Raw genomic sequence first — 24,162 nt, forward strand, 5'->3', positions numbered from 1 at the left:
CAGAGCCCAGTGCTGGTTGTGTGTTCTAAAGTCAAGGGACTCCTATGTCATTTGTCCCCTGTATTTTAACAACCAGGACCTGCTGTGAAAATCCTGGGGCTTGTTCTGTTTTGGGGGGGAGGGCATGCCATTTTTTTTATTTTTACTTTACACAATCAACCCGCCACCTACCACTCAGGGGTGCCAGGGATAGCCCCGGACGATCAGCCTAGGGTTCTCAAGAGAGAGGGACCCCTTTATTAGAGGGGGTCTACAACCACTGGCTGTTTCATTACTACCCCACTAGAAAGGGTCCGGTGCTGGTTATGGATAATACAGGGGATCCCTACGCTTTTTGTCCCCTGTATTTCCAAACCAGGACTGGGTCAGCTGAGCCCAGTGCTGGTTGTGCTAAATACAGAGGACTCCTACGTATTTTGTCCCCTGTATTTTGACAAGCAGGACTGGCTCTGAAAATGCCGGGGCTGGTTATGTTTTTTTAAGGGGGCATGTCATTAATTTTAAAACATATTCACTTGTTTTCATGTTTTTAACACAAATGCATAGACAGACCTGTGAGATCTGTCCATGTATCTGTGTATTATTGATTTTTTTTTCTCAGATTCATGCCATAGGATCACACTGATCCATGCATGCATCTCTTAATAATTTTTTTTTACACAGATGCCTGCCACTCAAACTCAAAAAAGCAATGAAATTCCGATCATTAAGACTGATGCCTTAATGGACGTGTTCCTTGCGCAATATAGATATGGAATGCAATCACACCCTGTGATTAACTGCAGATTCAGCACTCTCACAGAGAGAGATAACTGTCACTCACAAAATGGTGGAGCTGCTAATTCACAGAATTGTGTGCTCATTGGAATACACACATGCAGTCTATGCAACTGAGGTCTGAGCAGAAGATAGAGCTGCGCAGATAGGGTAAGAGTGGTATAGATGGGGGTAGTAGACAGAGCGGCGTGGATGGGGGACGCAAAAGCCTGGAGAGGGGGAAGATGGAGCCAAAGTGATGCAGATGGGTGGAAAACAGTGGTGCAGGTGGGGAGGAGAAAGCAGCATGGATAGGAGGAGACAGAGTGGCATGCTTTGGGAGGACAGAGCGACATGGATGGGGCTTACAGAGTGGCACGGATGCGGTAGACAGCAGCGCATTGTCACAAGCCACTGCCGCATATTGTTGGACAACAATTCTCCGGGCGGTTCTCGCAAGCCTGTTGCTGGGAGATGTGGACGCCAAGCTGCCAATTCATGAAGTCCCTGTTTCTGGCTGCTATGTCATCTCTGCCTGGACTGGATTGGTTCCTCCTCCTTTATCTTTCCCGCTGGTGCATCGCTCGGATGTCGGTGATAGCATCTTACACATGTTTCCGGTTCCATAGTGTTGTTGGTATCTCTCCTTGTGTTACTCCAGCGTCTCCTTTCCTGGCTGTGTTGTTGTTCCAGTTCCTGTAGCTGCCGTACCACGTCCCAGCAGCATTAACCCCACTGCAGCATCTGAGTGAATTCAGCCTTACACCGCGGCTATCTCCGCTGCACTGTCTCTCCAGACATCTCAAGGTGCCACACCACATCCCAGTGGCATTTACCGCACTGCAGCGTCTGAGTGGACTCAGCCTAATACCATGGCTACCTCCGCTGCTTTGTGTCTCCTGTCATCACTGTTGCCACACCACATCCCAGTGGCATTAACCGCATGGCAGCGTCAGAGTGGACTCTGTCTATACCAAGGCTATCTCCGCTGCTCTGCCTCTTAAGGCTGTGACCTGGCCGCAAGGACACATCCTTGTCAAGCATCTCCAGCCTTCAATGCTGCAACTTGGCCATAAGGCTACATCCTTGCCAAGCATCTCCAGTCCCCTAGGCTGCAGCTTGGTCACAAGGTATCATCCTTGCCAAGAATTTCCAGCCTTCAAGGCTGCAACTGGACTATTGGAAAAATCTTCACCAAGGAACACACCGATCGACTTTTCTGGTTGCAACTGGACAATCTTTCATTTGACCCCATCGCTCATATAATTCTCCGAACTATTGCCTACGGCCAGGACTTCACACTTCCACATCCGACTGGACTATTTCTCAAGTGCTCCCATCGCTCATATATCCTCAGCACTATTGCCTTCTTTAGAGGTCAATCTTATCCGGGATTCATTACAGCTTTTTTGTGTATACAATATTAATTTAGCAATCTAACTTGATTTAAATAAAACATGTTCTGAATAAGAAGCTGGAGCATTAATAAGAAGCTGGCTAACTTCAGCCTTGTCTTATAGGACCAGGCACTTGATTTAACCTACTGTTTTGTATATTGCAGTGATATTTGGCCTTCTTACCTTGCCCCCTGAGCAAGTCCTGCCGGTATATTTGTGTTTATCAATGACTTATTTATGGTTATATATTAAATTAAGGGAGTGATGATATTTGACTACCCTGGAGAAATCCACAGTGCTTATGGTCTGAGACAAATTGTTTTAAGCTTTCTTAGATGCATCAGCTTAGCATTATTGTGCACCTGGAAACTATTTTAAAATGTTGACATCTATGGGGGGAATTTAGCTGTGGGGAAATGGTATAACGATGGGAATCAATGCGCAGGGTTAACCCTGCTGATTGAAATGTCCGACGCAGGTAATTAACCGCTGTGACTAATTGAATTCCCTCCCATGTATAATGTTGAGTAAAGGTTTCCCAACATGTCTCAGTGCTACAAATTCATAGGTTGAGCCAGTAAAAGTAGTATTGAAATGTACTGTAACACTAAAATATATTTTTCAGCACTGTATAAACAGACCAGATGAAGTGTTACAGACAGCTCTGTAGTGAAGAGATTGTAGAAGTGAGGATAAATGAAGCAAATTGAAATATTTATTTCCGATATAATGGGCTTTCATTGGTCTAATGAAAACTAACAATAAAAGCACATTTTCACCTGGTTGTTACGATTTTCTGGTACTATTTTAGTAACTAATCCCTTAATTCTAAACCAGATTTGGGTAGCAAGAGATGGATTACAGTACATGGATTTTTGGGGTAGTAACTGGAGTAAAATGATTATTGCGTGTTGAAATCAAAATTATATAAAAAGACCAAAGTGTTTGCTATGAAATTTTTTATGAATAACGCGGTACCAAAATAATATAACATTTTGAAAATTAAATGGAACCATGTCACTATATGAACCTTTGTCACAGTCTCTAGATTGATGACATTAATATAAAAGATATTGTATGTGAAACCACTTTAAATATATTATATAATTACAGAACTTTAAGTGTGAACAGATGTAATATTTTTTTTATATTGTGATATGTTTGTTACCTACTCATGTTTATTCGTGTGTGCTTTATTAATTATTTGTTTCATCCTTAGAGATGAAGCTGGGCTTAAGGATGGTCAGACTTTTGCAGAGTTAAATGATCCCAATGGTGTACTCATAGAAACCAAGAACCACCAAGGTTACACCCTGCTTTGCATTACTTTCTTCTATTTGTGTTCTGACCTCCACACTTCACTTCTGTCATTTCATCAAGTATTTCCTTTTCTTTATAAGCTAAGATCATTGTCACAAGTAATTGTATATTGATAGCATAAATGTATATATGTGCTTATAACCTACATTATTATGTCTAAAAAAGAAAAATAACCACTGATAGCACAAAGGTGACCCGCCAATGCGACGCCTGATGGTACGACGGCACTATTTATCAGGCGGCGGTACACACTGCCCGCATGATATATCCACTGACCACACATAGGTGACCTGCGAATGCGACGCCTGCACGATATATATCAGGCAGGTGGTATACGATATATCAGATGGGAGGTACACACTGCACAATTCGGTGAACGACCGCCCATATATCTCTCGGCTGCACCATTTGCCTGATGTCGGCGCACGAGTATAGTGCATACACGCTACACGATCCAGACAATATATCGATCCAATCTAGCATATAGTCTGAAAAATACAGTATATAGACATTTATGCTATGAATATATAATTTTTTGGTAGCAATGAATGAGGTGCGTCCTTTTTTCTCTTGTTGTGGCGCTACAGTCACTACTTAATGTTATTTTTTTTCCTTTCTGTGCTGTTTGTTTGATTCTGCCATGACATATGCCGATTGCCTATAAAGCTAAGGATTATATTTGTATTTGTGTTCACAGCACTTACATTATGGGGACAATTCAATTAGATGCGAGTTTACAAAAGCGATTTTGTTTTATGAAACTCGCAAACATTGTACTAATGCGCACACCCGAGAAATGCGAGATCCAATTAGAAATGCCTATTCGCGATAATTTCCGCAAGTGTGTGCAATTTGTCTACAAAATGCGACTTAGGAGAAAAGCATGAAAAAGTGAGGAGACCATCCTCACAAAAATTAAAACTTTGTTAGCAGAATCATATAAAAGGTTGTTAGTGGGCATAAGAAGAGTACTGGATGTTTTTAAACTGTGTCAAATGGCTAATTTGTGTTTGTTGTTTTTTTAAATTATAAAAAGAAAAATGTTTTTGTTTAATCACAAACTAATTAAATAAAAATGCAGAGAAAGTAGAAAAAAATTGGTCTATACCCCACTGTCTGAAGCCTCCAGTGTCCCCTGTGGAATCGGAGAAAGGGATTTATCCGCAAGTACCAAAATCCTGTTTTCTTTTTTTAAATTATAAACAAAAACAATTATTTTAAAATAAAAAAATACACAGTAGTGATACTGATGGAGCGCTACTTGGGAGTATATTAATCCATACAATAATAAAGAGCAGCTGTATATATGAGGGTAGTCAGTCCTCAAATGGAGAAAAACGTAGAACAACAAAATAACAGCGCTCAAATAACGAAAAGTAAAATGTTTAAATATTTTATAACAAATAAGCATATAAATACATTCAATAAAGGAAAATCATCCACCAATTATATGTCTAATCCATGAATGCTCGGAGGCATAATTGTAATCCAATAATGGTAGAGCTATTGTGCTGTTATTGTTAGTTCAGAACAAATAATTACCAATACAGTGTCCAATTGTGAATTGGGGTCCGATTTAGCAATGCTGGCAGGCCTTTGCATAGATCCGATCCCCTGGGGATAGGTATGGCGGTATGCTGGTATGGCTGGAAAAGCACGCTGTAATACCATATGGATGGCATGCCTTTAGTTGAGGAAGGTGGTGAAGAGTAAAGCAACCGATCACTGATGCGATTCGCTGTGTCAAAATCACAGCTTTATCAAAAAAATAAAATTAAAAAATACTTTAATTAAATTTGGGGTCCCGTGTAACTCTGCTAGCGCTGGTTGTCTTTGTCGCCAGGAAATGCATCTTGTTCTCAATGTGATGTGACTAGGCTGCACGAGGAGACTGTGCTGATTAATTTGATATGCGACATATCTTTGTGCAACCGAGGGCCTGACCCAATGGCGATTGGTACCATCGACGCACATCGGCACGCCCATGAAATAGCGTTCAAATGGACAGGCACGTCTGCATTTTTCTGACCCCTTCACCCCCCCCCCCAAACGCTGGCAGCCTGTAACTCACTTTGCGATGGATTCCTCTGTACGTCCGTAAACGCAATGCGATCGTAGTGTACAATGGCAAATGATCTGTGTCCGCTTTCGCACTTGCGATTGATACTGAATTAGTCTGACTCTTTATATGAAATGCTAAGATGTTGCTGCTGCTGCTTTTTTCCACAGCAAGTTGTGCTTCGCCTACTGGCTCAGTCGCACACAGACGAGTTTTGCAATATTAAATTAACTATCACAGTCTCCTGGTGTGTCCTAGTCTCATCATATTGCGACTAAGACGCATTTTCGGGCAAATGAAGCCTATCGCTAACACAGGTGCATAGGACCTAGTGGGTTACTCGCGTCAGGCATCTTGCGCCACATGGTGCATTGAGGCTGGATGGAAGGGGTTAGGTACAGGATCCCGGAGGTCAAAATCCTGACGCCGGCATCCCGACAAACACCTGTCGGTAGGTATCCTAAGCCTAACTACTCTCCTTCCCCCCCAGTACTTAAACATAATCCTCCCCCCCCAATGCCTAACCCTCCCCCCAACCCCACTACTCCCCTTCGGGTTGCCGGGGCCGGTATTCTAAGCGCCGGCATCCCCTGTGTCTGAACGTATCCCGTGTGAAGACACGTCTGTATAATTATTTGGCCAATTACGTTAATTGAAAGCTACCAAATGCCTGTTTATTCATTTTAGGGAGGTGTCCAAGGAGCTCTGCCCCAACATATATGCCTTTAAAATAAAGGTTTTCACATTCTCAGGTGGGTGCACAAAAAAAACGTGATTTTCCTCTAAAAAAAAATGTGGGTTTGGAATTAGATGCAACTGGAATTTGCAGTGCGAGTTCGATGTGAGAACTGCTCACACAAGCCAACTCGCACCTAATTGGATTGCCCCCTATATGTACTAATATGTTTCCTTAGTATAATGTTTTAAATTGATAAGAATGTATTTTCCTGCGACTTTTTAACCTTCAAATGCATCATATTCGCTAAGTGATGCAAATAGGACACACAAGCAGCTTCTGCTGATCAAAATGATATGTGGGATGCCTATAATCTGTGCGCGTCTGTGGGTATATCTGCATGCAAAATATTTCGTTAGTGTCACAGCTGCTGACACTGTAACGTAGCATGTCACATGCAGATACACACACACGCTCGCACACAGAATATAGGCATGCCGCATACAATTTTAATCAGCAGAAGCTGCTTGTCCGTCCTAGTCTCATTACTTTGCAACACATTTGAAGAAATGTCACATGAAAAGACGCTCGGCGATACTGAGTCACACAGCGCTCACGCATTATGTTTGTACATATCCTAATTGCTTGACGTATTGAGTCTATACTACACAAAACATAGTGAACTGAAAACACTGTTCTCAAGAGAAATTATCACAGCTATTTACGTACTTTTCAGTGTTTTTCTAGCATATTGTTTAGTATTTTCGCCAAAATAAGAACTCCATTACAAACTTACTTTTGAAAATATTTTTTATTCTTTAGAGATTTCATCTTAAAAGATTATTACGTTTTATTTGTGGTTTTATTTTAATAATAATTTAATAAAGGTTATATTTTAAACTATATCTAATAAGTCAAAGAGTACATTGTGAATAACCCCACTGAGAACACATAACAGATAAGAGATGCTAGACCAGTCGTCTCCAATCTGTAGCTCGCGGTCTTAATTTTGGTAGCTCACATAGCTGCAGTACTGCTGAATACACTAGGAGGAAGTGACCCCTGGCAGGTGCTTCCTTGTGGTGTCGATGCCATGGGTGGAGCCACAGGGAAGCATGTCAGGTGATTGCTGCAGCCTTTACAGCAATCACCTGATGTGCTTCCCTGTGGTTCCATCCATGGCGTCTACGCTACGGCAAAGTGAGGGACTCCCACCCAGCCCTGCCGGACAATCACTCAGCAGCCCTGCCTATACAGTATCTTTTGCTCCTCTACTGCACGTACCTCTTTGGAGCCAGTAATTAATAGGGAAATGTGCCTGTGCTTACATTTTATTTACTGACTACAACAATATCACTGTAATAATTAAGGACCTGATTCAGACCTGCTTGCTAGGATGTGCTCGCTCATTGCTGGCCGATTTTTGCGTTCTGCACATGCGTATGCATCATAATGCGCGTGCGCGAACCACTGCTACAGACCAGGAAACATATTGTGTTTCAACGCCATTTGAGGCATGCATAATTAACAGGCAGCGTCATTGTACACGTCACCTGGTTATATTTCACACTGAAGGCATTGCAGTGCTTGCGGGCAGGTATAGTCTACCTCAAGTGCTTAAGTGTATTAAACAGTTTTTTTTTAATTTTCATTAAATTACCTTCAATTGTTCAGTTATTAGCCAGATTTTTTTCTACAATTTTAGTTGCTCTTCTGGAGATTTCATTTCACTAAAGTAGCTCACACCCCAAATAAGGCTGGTAACCACTGTGCTAGACCAACAACTTTATAGCATTGAAGCAGTTTTTAAATGTGGGAAAAGGATTCAGTGTTTGTGGATGGATTTTACATTAGTTTCCCTAGCATTTATCATTATAAATATACCCCACTTTGTTCATGCACTTAGACAGATTGGCTACCTACAGAATGTCACTGGTTGTTCAGCCTTCCTATTTAGTTTACCTTTCAAAATCTAATATTTCTTCTTCAGGGTCCATAGGCTCCACAGGGAGAACTTGGGATGTAGGTGATGGGAACCAATCCGGGCACCATGCAGTTAAAGCTTTCAGCTCCCAGGATGCACTGGGTCCACACTCCCTATATCCCACCCCCCGAGCCAGAGGCCCCTCAGTTTCAGTGGTGCCGGAGTCGGGTCACCTTTAATGCAGGGGGCTGCCTAGCAGCCCTAAAGCTTTTTTTAGTTTATGATTTTTATTAATTTCTTTTACTAACTTCAGAGCACACAGCAGCAGACTGTCCATAGGAGGTCTGCGCTGCCGCTCCGTCACCCCGCCGGCGCCGCAACGCCAGTACTGATCTGGGGATCTTGGTGGGACCCCGGGGCCTGTGCTAGCCGTGCCCGGTGTGAGAGCTCAGACTGCGACCGGACATACGGGGACAGGTGACCCGCGTCTTGGCAGTCATACCTCCGGTCTCAGGGGACAGACCGGATGTGCTGAGTTTGGTCGCAGGCCAGCCCTCACGCTCCACTAGACCAACAGGGACATTTTGGTGTGGGAACCAGCGTCCCAGGGGTTAAATGTCAGCTGGGGAGACAGCTTCCCTGTTACAAAGTCATCTATAGATGACCATTGTTTGTATACAGGAGCACGGCTAGGTGATCAACTGGAAGAAGTCTTCTCTTTTCCCAACTCAGCGGATGGTACACTTGGGGGCGCTGCTGGACTCTCTAGAACAGAGGATCCTTCTGCCGGAGGACAAGATTGTAGCAATACAGTCTCGGGTGCACAATCTACTGTGCAAACAGACAGTGTCAGTTCACTTGGCTATGCAGATACTGGGCTCCATGGTGGCCACATTTGACATGGTGGCTTATGCCCAGGTCCACTCCAGGCCCCTATAACTGTGGATCCTGGCCCAGTGGGATCATCAGTATCATCGGATAAAGCATCAGATGATTCGCATCTCACCAGAGGTTCGTCTCTCTCTTGCCTGGTGGCTGGAGACAACTCATTTAGACAAGGGTCGTCTGTTATGAATCCCGGAATGGGTACTCATCACCATGGACGCAAGTCTGTGAGGATGGGTAGCAGTGATGGGTCATCACACCTTTCAGGGAAGGTGGACAGACCAAGAAAATCATCTACCAATAAATATATTGGAGCTTTGGGCATTGCACAGGGCACTTCTTCTGGCGCAGGACCTTCTTCAGGGCAGGCCGGTCCAGGTTCAGTCCGACAATGTGACAGCAGTGGCCTACATAAACCATCAAGGAGGTGCACGAAGTCCAGCGGCCATGAAGGAAGTGGCAGAGGTTCTGCTGTGGGCAGAGGGAAATCTTCCAGCGATCTCGTCAATTTTCATCCCAGGTGTTCTCAACTGGGAAGCGGACTTCCTAAGTCGCCAGGACATACACGCCAGGGAATGGGCTCTTCATCCGGATGTGTTCCAACTCCTGGTGGACAGGTGGTGATTACCAGACGTAGACCTAATGGCATCACAATCACAAGGTCCTCAGGTACGGGTCCAGAACAAAGGACCCCTCAGCCGCCATCGTGGACGGTCTGGCGGTGAGGTGGGACATCAGGTCCCTGTTTCCTCCAGGTCCTGTTTCCTCCAATCTCCCTCCTCCCAAGAGTCATCAGAAAGTTCAAACAAGCAGGTTGATACTAATAACCCCTGCCTGGCCAAGGAGGCATTGGTTCTCCAATCTGACGCGTCTATCTGTAGACAGTCCACTTCCGCTGCCTCTACAGCAGGATCTGTTAATACAGGGTCCCTGCCTTTACCAGGATTTACCTCAGCTGGCTTTGATGGCATGGCTCTTGAGTCAACTGTCTTAAATTCCAGAGGTTTCTCTGTTTCTGTTATTCAGACGATGCTAAAAGCAAGGAAGCCTTGTTCTGCTTGCATGTATCACAAAATTTGGTATTCATTTTTTCTTTGGTGCTCCCACAGAAAATATGCCCCTAAAGTAATCAAGGTATCCAGAGTACTTGCTTTTTTGCAGGCAGGATTAGACATAAGTCTTCGCCTGGCTACCTTGAGAGTCCAAGTTTCGGCTTTGACAGTTTGGTTGCAGCGTAAGATTGCCCCTCTGCCGGAAGTCAGAACATTCTTTCAGGGGGTTCTTCGGCTGCAATCTCCATTTCTCGCACCGGTGGAACCATGGGATTTGTCTTTGGTTCTCGGGATACTGCAAGTGCATCCCTTTCAACCCTCGGATTAGGAGGATTTGAGATGGCTGACAGCGAAGACACTTTTTCTCCTCGTCATCTCTTCAGCTCACAGAGTTGCTGACTTGGCAGCATTGTCATGTCGCTCGCCACATCAATATAAAGCTGTCCTCCCTACCAAGGCAGACTACCTCCCTCCCTCACATAAATGAGGAAATTGTAGTCCCGGCTTTTCAGTCTTTAGACCTGTCTACAGGTGAAGCTTCCTTGGATGTGGTTGGAGCTCTTTGTATTTACGTGGACTGTACCAGCTCATCAGGAAATCTGAGTCTCTTTTTGTGTTATATGGATTTCACAGAAGAAGCTGGCCAGTGAACAGACGTTAGCTCGCTGGGTTCGTATGACTGTTTCTCAAGTCTATACACAGGCTGCTCTCCCTGTTCCTAACAGGGTGACAGCACATTCCACTCGGTCTGTGGGACCATCATGGGCATTAAGACATAGCACCTCAGCTGAACAGCTTTCAAATGAAAGTCACTTGGCCTTCCGTAAATACATTTATCAAATTCTATTCATTTGATACGTTTGCATCCCAGGATGCTTCCTTTGGGCGGCGGATTCTCCTCTCTGCTCAGGAGCATCCCCACCCTTAAGGGAACTGCTTTAGGATGTCCCCAAGGTAGATCCTGTGGACCCTATGGAACCCGAAGAAGAAATACAGAATTATGGTATAACATACCTTTTTGATGATTCTTCTTCTTCGAGGTACATATGGTCCACAGGGTGCCACCCTGATTCACCTGGCCTCAGTTAGGATCTGTTCTTTAAGCCTTTTTGTTTGCAGATTCCCTCTTCTCATGATTGTTTCTTGAGCAATTTTTCTTCCTTCTCCATTTTCTGTCTCTTGCCGCAAGGCTTAGTTACAAACTGAATGCCTGTGGATGGGGGCGGGGTATATAGTGAGGAGGACCAGTGTATGTCGGGAGCTCCAAAGCTTTGCTATTTGGTGCATTGAATGCAATTCAACTACATACCCCAAGTTAGATCCTGTGGACCTTATGGACCTCGAAGAAAAATAATTATCAAAAGGTATGTTATACCATAATTCTGTATATTTGTGAAGTCTGGCACATACTGTTGTGTGCTGCCAGTTGACAAATTTAAGCTTGGACAGTGAGGTGCATACCTTGAAAGTGGGTCCCTGCAGCTAGTTCAAGCGTCAGCCAGGACCAGTGTGGTGCTATCAGATATATTTAATTATATTGGTGACATGTCTGACTAAGATATCGAGCACGATGCTGCACCCACTCTGCTATCCTGCAGGTTATGTGCTGCAGGTTTGAGTAAGGAGGACTTGACTTCCTTTCGGTCCTTTCATCCCCAAGAAAAAACCAAAGGACAATTCTTTCCTAGGCAGTCAGCTGCCAAGTCGACTGCCAAGCCTAAGAAATAAGCCTGGAGCACCAGTCGTCCTACTTCTAAGCCAGAAGATAAACCCACAGCCTAACGAGACGGGCCTCCATCTGGGGGATCCCAGAATGAGAGGCCGGCTTCTCCAGTTCTCCTTGTGCTGGTGTCAAACCACCAAGGATGCTTGGGTAAGAGAAGTGGTCTCATAGGGGTATGCCCTCTCGTTCCTTCGAAGGCCTCCCCACTAATTTTTCTGCACAGGCCCTCCTTCCGACAAGACCAAGGCCTTGCAGATCCAGAAAGCCATACAGTCCTTGCTGCAGGCAGGGGTAATTGTACTAGTTTCGCCAACTCAATGAGGGACTGGATATTATTCTACTCTCTTTCTGGTTCAGAAACCGAATGGGTCTCATCGGCCTATTCTCAACCTCAAATCTCTGAACAAGTTCCTCAGGGTGCCCAGGTTTAGGATGGAAAACCTTACGATCCATCATACTGGCTATGGAACATGGGGACATTCAGGATGCATACCTACATGTTCCCATAACGCTTTCTCACCAGCATTAACTATGGTTTGCTATACTGTGACTACACTTCCAGTTTCGAGCGCTGCCCTTTGGCCTATCCACGGCTCCAAGGGTATTTACCAAAATTATGGCTGTCATGGCAGCCCACCTATGGAGTCAGGGTATCTGTTGACGAGTTCTCCAGAAGTACTTCACTACCACCTGCAACTGACAGTTGCTTGTCTACAAGCACACGGGTGGTTAATCAACTGGAAAAAGTCCTCCATAATTCCCTCACAGAGGATGGTTCATTTGGGAGCCCTTCTGGACTCTCACCAGCAGAGAATCTTTCTAACTCCAGAAAATATCTCCATGCTGCAGCTGCAAGTACGCAGATGTCTGCGCAGTCGGCGAGTGTCAGTCCACTCGGCGATGCAGGTTCTGGGGTCCATGGTGTCCACATTCGACATGGTGGAATATGCTCAGTTCCATTCCAGACCCCTGCAGGGGCTGATCCTCTCCAGGTGGAACGGATTACCCTACCAGATCAGAGCTCAGACGATGGTACTCTCTCTCTGGAGGTGTGTCTGTCCCTTTTTTGGTGGCTACAGACATCTCATCTAACCAAGGGTCACCCCTTTTGGATCCTGGACTGGATACTCCTAACAACGGATGCCAGTCTCCGGGGATGGGGCGCAGTGACCGGTCCACACTCCTTTCAGGGCCGGTGGACAACAGTAGAGTCATCCCTGCCCAGCAACATATTGGAACTTCGGGCTGTGTACAGGGCCCTCAAGATGGCAAAGCACATTCTTCACAGAAAGCCCGTGCAGGTTTAGCTCGACAATGCCACCACAGTGGCTTACATCAACCATCAAGGAGGCACTCGAAGTCAGGCAGCAATGTCAGAAGTGTCACGTATTCTGACATGGGCAGAATTTCATCTCCCGGCCATTTCGGCAGTGTTCATTCCGGGAGTTCTTAATTGGGAAGTGGACTTCCTCAGCCATCATGACGTGCATCCCGGGGAATGGTCTCTTCACCAAGAGGTGTTTCATCTCCTAGTGGACAAATGGGGTCTCCCAGAGGGAGTTCTCATGGCCTCCTCACACAATCACAAGTTACCAGTGTACGGGTCCAGAACAAGAGATGCCGAAGCATACCTGGTAGATGCTCTGTCAGTGAAATGGTTAGCATACCTATTTCCTCCAGTCTACCTGCTTCCTCGGGTCCTTCAGAAGTTCAAGCAAGAAGGAGCCGCTGTCCTGCTGGTGGCTCCAGCTTGGCCCAGACGTCATTGGTACTCAGATCTTTGAAGTCTCTCCATCGACACTCTGTTCCTGCTACCTCAACGTCTGGACCTGTTGTCTCAGGGTCCTTTACCCAGACCTGTCTGTCTTTGATGGAATGGCTCTTGAGACATCCCTCCTAAGGTCCAAGGGATTCTCTAGCTCAGTCATCAACAAGATGCTTAGAGCGTGTAAACCTGCCTCCGCCAGGATCTACCACAGAGTGTGGCATACATATTTCCAGTGGTGTCGTACAAGAAATTACGACCCTCAGGTGTTTCAAAATTCCAGAATACTTTATTGGGGGGGGTCCCCAGCTCTCCAGGGATCCCCGGCCTGGGCTGACTAGCGGTCAGGGCTGATGCTGCGGCTGGGGGGCCCGGTGAAAGGGCTCCCCTGGCTGTGGCATCAGCCCCCCACTAGAAAAAGTCCAGTGCTGGTTCAGGAACATACAGGGGAACCCTACTCATTTTTTTCCCCTGTATTTCCAGAACCAGGACCGGATCAGAGCCCAGAGCTGGTTGCGCAGAATACGGGGGACCCCTACGTCGTTTGTCCCCCGTATTTTGGCAACAAGCGCTGGTTCTGACTAGCCCGGTGCTGGTTGTGCTTAAGTACAGGGGACCCCTACGTCGTTTGTCCCCTGTATTTAAGCAAACCCAGCACTGGGTCACTAATGCCCGGGGCTGGTTGCTCTTTTTTGGGGGGGGGCACGCCATTTTTTTACACAGGTTTTTGTTTTTTTACCACAGCAGCACAGACTGGTCTCAAGGACCTGTCATTGCTCTGTGCCAATCACACAGATGCATGTAGCACGGATCCCCCGGGTCCGTGCTACATGCAAATGGGCACCATAACGCTGACTGGCTTCCTGTCTGCCACTGCAGTGCCACTCCTAGATGGGCCACGTGTTTGTGCCGCCCACTTGTGTCGCTTAGCATAGTCATCCAGCTACCTCGGTGCAACCTTTTGGCCTAAAAACAATATTGTGAGGTGTTCAGAATAGAGTGGAAATGAGTGGAAATTAATGTTATTGGGGTTATTAATAGCGTAGGAACAAAAAATGGCCCATTTTATGTGATTTTAGCGTTTTTTTTTATTTTTTAAGAAAAAATCCAGATCCAAAACACAAAACCCAGAACCCAAAACACGGAAGGGTGGTTTTGGCAAAACCAATCCAGATCCAAAACACGAAGAAAGATCCAAAACCAAAACACAAAACATGAAAAGTGGCTGGTGCACACCCCTAAAACAAACTAGATGCTTTCACATTAAAAAGGCATCGAAATGGGAGCATTCTCTTACAGCCTGTCTTTACAAAAAACGTTATGCACAGTGAAACTAATCAGTACTCCTAGGCTCTTGCACTCTCCACCCTATCCATCTAGAAATAATCAGCCCCTCCTCTACTACAGCAAAAGGGGCAGTTTCACAGTTGATCTCACCCACTACAACAGCCCAAGCTCTTCCACCACGCAGCACTGAAGTCCCTGATGAACAGGGCACTCTGCGAGTGGCCATCCTGTGGATGCGCTTCCTTTAGCCACAGCTTGCTGGCAACGAGAACAGAACCTGCAAAAACCAGCAGTATACACCATCCATAGTAGGGGCTTTAGGCAATATGCTCCGCTGTTGATTTTCTGGCCGGTCTCCAGACCCAGGCCTTAGCAAAATCAGCTGGACATCATTCCCTCAGACTGTGCCCACCACTTATCCCTGAATTCCTGTTATGCAGCTGCTGGAACGCAGCCGCTATCATTCTTTGACCCGGGAATCTGTTCTGGGGCTTCCACTTGATGGATTTGGATGAAAACTTCACAGAAGGGTGGCAATTGGTCTGGGATGCCTAAGTTAATAGCTTGAAGATTTAAACCCAGACAACGCCTGGTACTTCAGCTAGTTGAATCTATATTTGGCTACAAACTCTGATTGATAAATGAAATCTGCAAATAAATATGGCTCCACTTACCAAAGATTGATGCAGAGACAGTTGTCCTCAGTCATGCATCTTAAAACCTTAGCATTTTAAATGCAGAATCTTTTATTTCTGTGACAATTATTAAAAAAAAATCATGGTGCAATACCATCAGTGCAATGGTATTTATGGTTAGTAAACCTTGCTCCAAACATTTCCTGCAGCTACCACTTCTCCAATGTTTCCAAGATACACCCTTGCTTCCTCAGGAAAACTTTTATTATATTTTACACGTGACATTTATTTGGGTGATACACACTATGTTGCTGATATAGAGACGTACGCAACGGCCGTATGCATCGTAGCATACATTCAGGTGGCCACAATTCCTCTATCGATCCATTTGAAAAAATAAGCACTATCACTGTTGTCAGCATGCATTTGCATCAGGCCTATACCTGATTCATGAAAGCTATGTGAAATCAGACAGATCTCTGTGTACAACCACTCACTGCACAGCAGAACCTACAATTCTGCCGAAATTTCTACAATATACCCTAAGAACACTTAGCTTATGTGCAAAAGCCCCATTATCACCCTTAGAGCATGCACAGTGCTAAAACAATTTCACTATTGGCAAAATGGAATAGCATGCAACTCTGAATCAGCCCCCAAATGGTTTTCTTTTTCTAAAGCCCTCTGCGCCAATTCTACGCTGTGTATATATAGGGATTGCTTTTGTGAGCCTCCGAAACCCAGACAGTGATCAAGGCACTTCAAGATCCACATAAGGAATCATGCACTTGATATTTCAACCAATCCATGGCATAAACCAGAGGTTCCCAAATGCCGTCCTCAAGGCTCCCCAACAGCTCAGGTTTTAGAGATATCCATGGTTGAACACAGGTGACTTAATTAGTACTCAGTTTGATTTAACCACCTGTGCTCAACCATAGATATCTGTAAAACCTGAACTGTGGGGGAGTCTTGAGGTCTGCATTTGGGAACCACTGGCATAAACTATTATTTATATCCTTTTAAAGATTTGTACCTTGTAACTTGGGTCTCCAGATATTTTCCTATATTTTAGTGTTGAAACTGCACCAATCAAATACTAATAATGCCCTGCATCTTGTTTGGTAGAGAACTACCAAACAAGACCTAAATCTTGCCGCTTCTGTGTACTACAGTATTTGTTTTTTCACACAGAAAATGTTCAACTAACATCTCTGTTCTTTTTTAAAGACTCTGATTCAGACAGTGACTTTTCAATGGATGATGACCATAGCTGCTCCTTTGCATCAACTCAATCTTCTGACAGTGCGGATGAAGATGATGCAGATAGTCCTGGGGTCTCCAGCTGGGAAGTTGCCACTAGTCTTAACAATGAGAAACAGTTGCAAACTTTCACAAAAGGTATTCACTTTTGAATTAGCGGTTTTAGTAAGATATTTATTTAAGTAGTGTGACCCCGGGATGGGTACAGGATGCCGATGCTCTGGATGCCGGTGGTCAGAATCCTGATGAGCGCCGGAATTCCCATGGTCGGGATTTTCACCGCATCCCATGTTACAACATCTGCCTATTTCATTTTATTAAACTGGTTGCCACAATTTAGTGGCGGCTCTAGAAGTGGGGCTGCAGCACAGTCCAAAATTCAAATAGGGGAGCCACACCAACTGCCAGTGAGTCCCAGCCATCTGTTTGGCAGCATTTGAGAAGGCAGTTGGTGTGGTTCCCCTATTTGAATTTTGGACTGTGCGGCAGGCCCACCACTAGAGCCGCCACTGGCCACAACCATAGCTACACTTTATTTTAGTTTGTTAAGGTTTATTGGGAAAATTACAGAATCTAATTTGTTACTATGAGCTACAACACCTACAGTAATTGTTAACAATCAAAACACCTATTGCAATCATTCTTTAAAACTTAGCACACAGTCTTGTGATGAAGTGAGATTGCATAGATCAACCTGTAGTCCAGTGATTTTCAACCTTTTTTAACTCGATGCACACTACGCAAGATCTTAAAATTGCCAAGGCAAATCATCCGGCAATGCGGCGTGCGCAACCTATAGAAAACATACATATTGGCTCCCACATAAAAAAACACACACACTTTGGCCTCCACAGGAATAAAACACGCATACAATGGCCCCATAGGAATAAAACACGCATACATTGGCCCCATAGGAATAAAACACACATATATTGGCCCCATAGGAATAAAACACACATACATTGGCCCTATAGGAATTAAACATACATACATTGGCCCCATTATGAATACCCGTAAATTGCTTAGAGAGAAATAATCACTGTCCAGACAATACCCCTTAATTGCTATACCCAAAATGTCACTATTTAGCGCTACAAGTAAGAAATAATTCCAATTGTGGTTCCAAAACACAAAACGTTATTGCAATAAAAAAGAAAGTTACACGCTTTCATTAACACAATTAGTGTAAAAAGCAAGTAAATACAAAGGTTCAAACCGATACATACGCTGGCGCTCTGGAATCCAGTACTCAGCCATCAATCCTGAAGCCTGCAGTCATCTAGTAAGGGAAAATGACTGCCTTACAGTTCACAGAGCCCTAGCCTATATATCACACAGATCACATATACAACAACAGAGACGAGCTGGCATGATTCCATTGGTTCTTGCGCCTTGTCATTCTGTTCATTGGTTAGTTCATATGGTGTCATCAGAGCTATGGATTAGCATTCCAACTGCTTCTTTGCATAGGTTTCCCTCCGAAGAACTAATAAAGAAACACTACATACAGAGATGCATTCTAACCTATAATTCATATCTTGCGAACGCCTGCTGTGATCTCCTTGCCGATAGAACCGAAGATCTGCAAATAAACAGGGTTTTAGAATGGTACCAAACATGATATGTCTACTAGCTTCTATACCTTAAATATCATATACATATATTTCACAAAATAATTATTCGCTAATAAAACCTCTAATATCACGTTTAATGTGAAGGAACCTTTTTATAAGTTATTGTATATGTAAGTGTGATAATAATGTGTAAAATCGCTACTATGCGGTGTGAGTTCGCATATATGTATGTGAGGACGCCCGTGAGCGTCCATGTGTACGCATGTGGTTACACAAACAAGTGTTTGTGTAAGTCTATGTGTGTGCGTTATGTAATTCTGTGTATTTGTGATGAATAATATATATATTATCCATTTCTAACATATTTTAATAAGTTGTTTAAGTGCAAGGTGTTACAAGCAGCAAGGTTCACTTCCAAGCAGGGGGAGACCCACAGCTATTTGCTTGGTGCCTTAAAGTCTACTAGCTCATGAAAGCCTTTAATTAGCATTTAGACCACTTTCTTTGAGCATACTAGTCTCTGTGCACATGTTTAATTATTTGTCACAGGCATATTGTATTAGCATGCAGAGTCTCTCAAAACATATGCAAACCCCCACAGACATACACATTAAACCTGTTTTCCACACTCTGACTAAGTAATATAAACATATATTTGTGCGGATACAAATTGCGCTGACACAGAGTAGCGTCCAAGCAATTCGTCATCAGACAATGGACGACTAAATCGCCAGATAACAATTGCAAGCGATCATATCCAATTATCTGACTTCGACATGTCACCCTTTGATAGTAAACATAAAACTATCATATTCTGATCTTAACCTTTCCAGTCATGCATAATAATTTATTATTCAATATTCTAAACGGTGTGACACAAGTCGGTCATTGAACCGTTAATAATGCGTTTCAAGAGGATAGTGCAACCCTTATACGCACTCAGCGGATCTATACGGGACCATGGATAGGATGTGGGATCTCATCGAACCTATAAAGGAAGTCTGGGGAAATGACACTACATTATCTAGGATGTTTAAAGGAACATTTACAATAATTATTATTATACATGACTTTGCCTGTTCACATATTATTATTTGTAGGCACATTCAATGTCGGGGTTGTAATGCAATCCTTCACTATATTAGCGTATGTGTTAATGTGGGTTGATCATACAGGTGGTAAAAGAGAGAATTCAATTTGGAGAGACTCATAACAATATAATTTTCATAGTTTTAAAAATGAAAAAAAAAATTATGATTGTTCTTATTAAGTTATCTTCGCCCATTGGGGTCAGGGCATGCTTCTGGATGATTTGGATCCTGATTATTTCAATCTGTGTCTCGTCCGGTTATCTTCGTCATCTACCAGGAATATCATCTGTCCACAGCTGGGCCTTGTCAGCATCTACAATAGGAAATTTCAGATATCAGTCCTCTAGAATGTCTCCATCTTTCCTACCCAATCTGACGTCTTCCACCCGATCCGTCTGCAATCTTCAGATATCCAGCTGTTGACTTGATTTTTCTACATGGGTGAAAAACAGATTCTTCGAGCGTTCCCCCCCCACTGTGGTAATTTTTAATTTTGTCAGCTCCATATTGGAGTTTCCAAAAAAAAAACACAACTTATTGACATTGAGTGGTTACAGACTCAACTTTACCACGTTCTCTCCACTAGGTGGCAGTCACGATCCTACAATGCCTTTTCCTTTCTCACTTTTTATGAAAATCTCCAAACAATTATCCCTAATCTAGGAAATTCTAAATACACTTTGACCTGTATTCCGATGTTCCGGGAAACTAGAAAGAAATGTTGTATACATCATACATGTATGTCAATATGTAACTAATTCTTATCTATTCTAAACATACAAAATGTTAAACCATTCCTTATGATTTGTTACCACTTACGACAGTTCCGATGGCATTTCACATACGTCACTTCATGGGATATACACCTTATTTTGAGTTATTAATTTTTCCAATATCTACAATATTATATATAGTGCTATATTAACATCATACATCTCACAGTCATAATCATCTGTACTTACCACCTGACTGGTTTACCTATAGAAAAACAATTATTCTGTGGTATCTTAAATTCAATTATCCATTTTTACCTGCGGTTCAGTCTTTTTCAACCATGCTGCTTACCAGAAAATATAGAATTATTATTACAGGACTCATTGCCAACCTGCCATATGATCCAATTAATCACACCCTGCTTAACAATACATCACCTGATTTTAAGCTTCACACCGGTGTCACCTATATTTGTTACAGAACTGAACAAATGGGTTAACCACATATACCTCCCTTTGCAAGTTGATTAAACTAGGGAAAAATTCACATTTTAATGTGACGTTATGATGTACATTGACTGTGTTAGTAATCTGTGTGATATCCCTTTGCCTGTTGCATGGAGATGTCCTCAAGCCTTACAGGACTGGTGAACTCGTCTTACAGACCTGGTTTTCTGACCCCACCAAAATTGCTACTTCCGGTGTTACCAGGCAACCATTGTGCATGGTCTGCTCATAGGGCCTGATCCTGACCCGCTCGCGAGTGCTGTACGCTCGTAAGCGGGTCGATGGTGCACAAGTGCGCATGCGCACGACGGAGGGAGCTCCATCGTGCGCATGCGTGAGACCCGGCGAGCGACGGGGAATCCGTCGCTCGGGGTCTCGCACCAAAGGGGGCGTGCTGTCGATGGTGAGTGACAGCACGCCCCCTTTGGTGGGCGTGCCGGGGGCGTGGCTGCCAGACGGAGGCGTTCCCATGGGAACGCCTACCGTCTGGGTCCGGCCCCACTGACATCACTAGTGATGTCAGTGGGAGTGATAAGTTATGCCTTCTACCATTGTAACTAGACAGAGAGTCCCAGCTGTTACACATGATGCGTCCCAACCAGGAATCCGTAGGAGCGACACACGCGACTCCACCCTTTGACCGAGCATTTTGCCCAGATATCACACACTCTTGATATAAAAAGAACATCAAGTACCTGAACCTGTTCAAAAATGTGCATAACAATAGAATGCCTCCAATAATAAAAAAAATTATAATTGCTAATTACTGCAATATTCATCACATCGAAAAATTACGAGACCCGTGATATCTCAGATATTCTTAAGGATCTTATAGCAATTTTTGCCCTTTTACTTAAATCAGGTTCATATTATCAATTACTAACAACAGTCTATCCTTGAGTAAACTGTACTATATTATGAGTGTATATAAACTAGGGGTGTGCACCGGCCACTTTTCGTGTTTTGTGTTTTGGTTTTGGATCTGGATCTTTCTTCGTGTTTTGGATCTGGATTGGTTTTGCCAAAACCACCCTTCCGTGTTTTGGGTTCTGGGTTTTGTGTTTTGGATCTGTATTTTTTTTTTAAAAAGCATAAAAACAGCTAAAATCACAGAATTTGTTGGTTTCTCTGCTCCTATGCTATTATTAACCTCAATAACCTTAATTTCCACTCATTTCCAGTCTATTCTGAACACCTCACACCTCACAATAGTGTTTTTATGTCCAAAAGGTTGCACCGAGGTAGCTGGATGACTATGCTAAGCGACACGAGTGGGCGGCACAAACACGTGACCCATCTAGGAGTGACACTGCAGTGGCAGACAGGATGGCAGTTAGAAAAACTAGGCCCCAAACTGTACATAATGCAAAGAAAAAAAAGAAGTGCAAGATGGAATTGTCCTTGGGCCCTCCCACCCACCCTTATGTTGTATAAACAGGACATGCACACTTTAACAAATCAATCATTTCAGCGCCAGGGTCTGCCACACAACTGTGGCTGAAATGATTGGTTCGTTTGGGCCCCCACAAAACAAGCTGGCAATTAATGTGTCCCTGCACAAACTGGCTCTACGGAGGCAAGATGTCATCCTCATCCTCCTCATCCACCGATTCCTCACCCTCTTCAGTGTGTACATCCTCATCCTCACAAAGTATTAACTCGTCCCCACTTGAATCCACCACCACAGGTCCCTCTGTACCTTCTGGAGGCTGGTCTCCCTGGAAGAGCTGATAATTCATTTTGATGAACATCATCTTCTCCACATTCTGTGGAAGCAACCTCCTACGCCTTTCGCTGACAAGGTTCCCGGCTGCACTAAACACTCTTTCGGAGTACACACTGGAGGGGGGGCAACTCAGGTAAAATAGAGCCAGCTTGTACAGGGGCCTCCAAATTGCCTCTTTTTCCTGCCAGTACAGGTATGGACTGTCTGACATGCCTACTTGGATGCTGTCACCGATGTAATCCTCCACCATTCTGTCAATGGTGACAGTATCATATGCAGTGACAGTAGACATGTCAGAAATTGTTGCCAGGTCCTTCAGTCCGGACCAGATGTCCAAACTTGGTCCTGCCTGCCCTGCATCACCGCCAGCGGGTTGCTTAGGATACCTAAGTTTTTTCCTGGCAGCCCCAGTTGCGGGAGAAAATGAAGAAGGAGCCGTTGACGTGTCACGTTCCGCTTCAGCTGACAGTGTGTTCACCAGCAGGTCTTTGCACCTCTGCAGGCTTGTGTCGGCCGGAAAGAGAGACACCACATAGGCTTTAAACCTAGGATCAAGCACGGTGGCCAAAATGTAGTGGTCTGATTTCAACAGATTGACCACCCTGGAATCCTGGCAAAGCGAATGAAGGGCTTCATCCACAAGTCCCACATGCCGAGCGGAATCGCTCCGTCTTAGCTCCTCCTTCACTTTCTCCAGCTGCTTCTGCAAAAGCCTGATGAGGGGAATGACCTGACTCAAGCTGGCTGTGTCTGAACTGACTTCACGTGTGGCAAGTTCGAAGGGCTGGAGAACCTTGCACAACACGGAAATCATTCTCCACTGTGCTTGAGTCAGGTGCATACCCCCTCCTTTGCCTATGTCATAGGTGGATGTATAGGCTTGTATGGCCTTTTGCTGCTCCTCCATCCTCTGAAGCATATAGAGGGTTGAGTTCCACCGCGTCACAACCTCTTGCTTCAGGTGATGGCGGGGCAGGTTCAAGAGTGTTTGCTGGCGCTCCAGTCTTCGGCACGCAGTCGCTGAATGGCGAAAGTGGGCAGAAATTTTTCGGGCCACCCAAAGCGTCTCCTGCACGCCCCTGTCGCTTTTCAGAAAATTCTGCACCACCAAGTTTATTGTGTGAGCAAAACATGGGACGTGCTGGAATTTGCCCAGATGTAATGCCCGCACAATATTGGTGGCGTTGTCAGATATCACAAATCCCCAGGAGAGTCTAAGTGGGGTAAGCCACTGGGCGATGATTTCCCTCAGTTTCTCTAAGAGGTTGTCGGCGGTGTGCCTCTTACTGAAACCGGTGATACACAGCGTAGCCTGCCTTGTAACGAGCTGGCGTTTCTGAGATGCTGCTACTGGTGACGCTGCTGCTGTTGCTGCGTAAGGTGATACATCTACCCAGTGGGCTGTCACAGTCATATAGTCTGCCCTGTTCCACTTGTCCACATGTCCGTGGTTAAGTGGACATTGTGTACAACGGCATTTTTCAGGACACTGAGGACACTTTTTCTGACGTTTCTGTACAGTCTCGGTATCGCCTGCCTAGTGAAGTGGAATCTAGACGGGATTTGGAACCGGGGACACACTACCTCCATCAATTGTCTAAATCCCACTGCACTAATGGCGGATACCGGACGCACGTCTAACACCAACATAGCAGTCAAGGCCTCAGTTATACGTTTTGCTTCAGGATGACTGCTGTCGTACTTCATCCTCCTCGCTAAGGACTGTTGGAGGGTCAATTGTTTAGTAAAAGTAGTGGTGTTCCTACTTCCTCTCTGGGATGATGAACGACTCCCAGCAGCAGCAACAGC

The 24,162-nt window shown here is 44.5% G+C and overlaps 1 protein-coding gene across 7 annotated transcripts in view; it reads left to right on the forward strand.

The window, feature by feature from the left end:
• LOC148436343 (cadherin EGF LAG seven-pass G-type receptor 2-like) overlaps positions 1-24,162 on the forward strand; it is a 383,494-nt gene that overhangs the window by 326,986 nt on the left and 32,346 nt on the right. For all 7 annotated transcript variants that reach the window (XM_088465025.1, XM_088465024.1, XM_088465023.1 and 4 more), the window contains exons 32-33: positions 3,373-3,458; positions 16,710-16,880. In XM_088465025.1, coding sequence (XP_088321151.1) covers positions 3,373-3,458; positions 16,710-16,880 — 257 coding nt within the window. The remainder of the gene's footprint in view (positions 1-3,372; positions 3,459-16,709; positions 16,881-24,162) is intronic.

This window comes from Taudactylus pleione, unplaced genomic scaffold (genome assembly GCF_031769625.1).
Source record: "Taudactylus pleione unplaced genomic scaffold, aTauple2 ptg001800l, whole genome shotgun sequence".
NCBI lineage: Eukaryota > Metazoa > Chordata > Amphibia > Anura > Myobatrachidae > Taudactylus > Taudactylus pleione.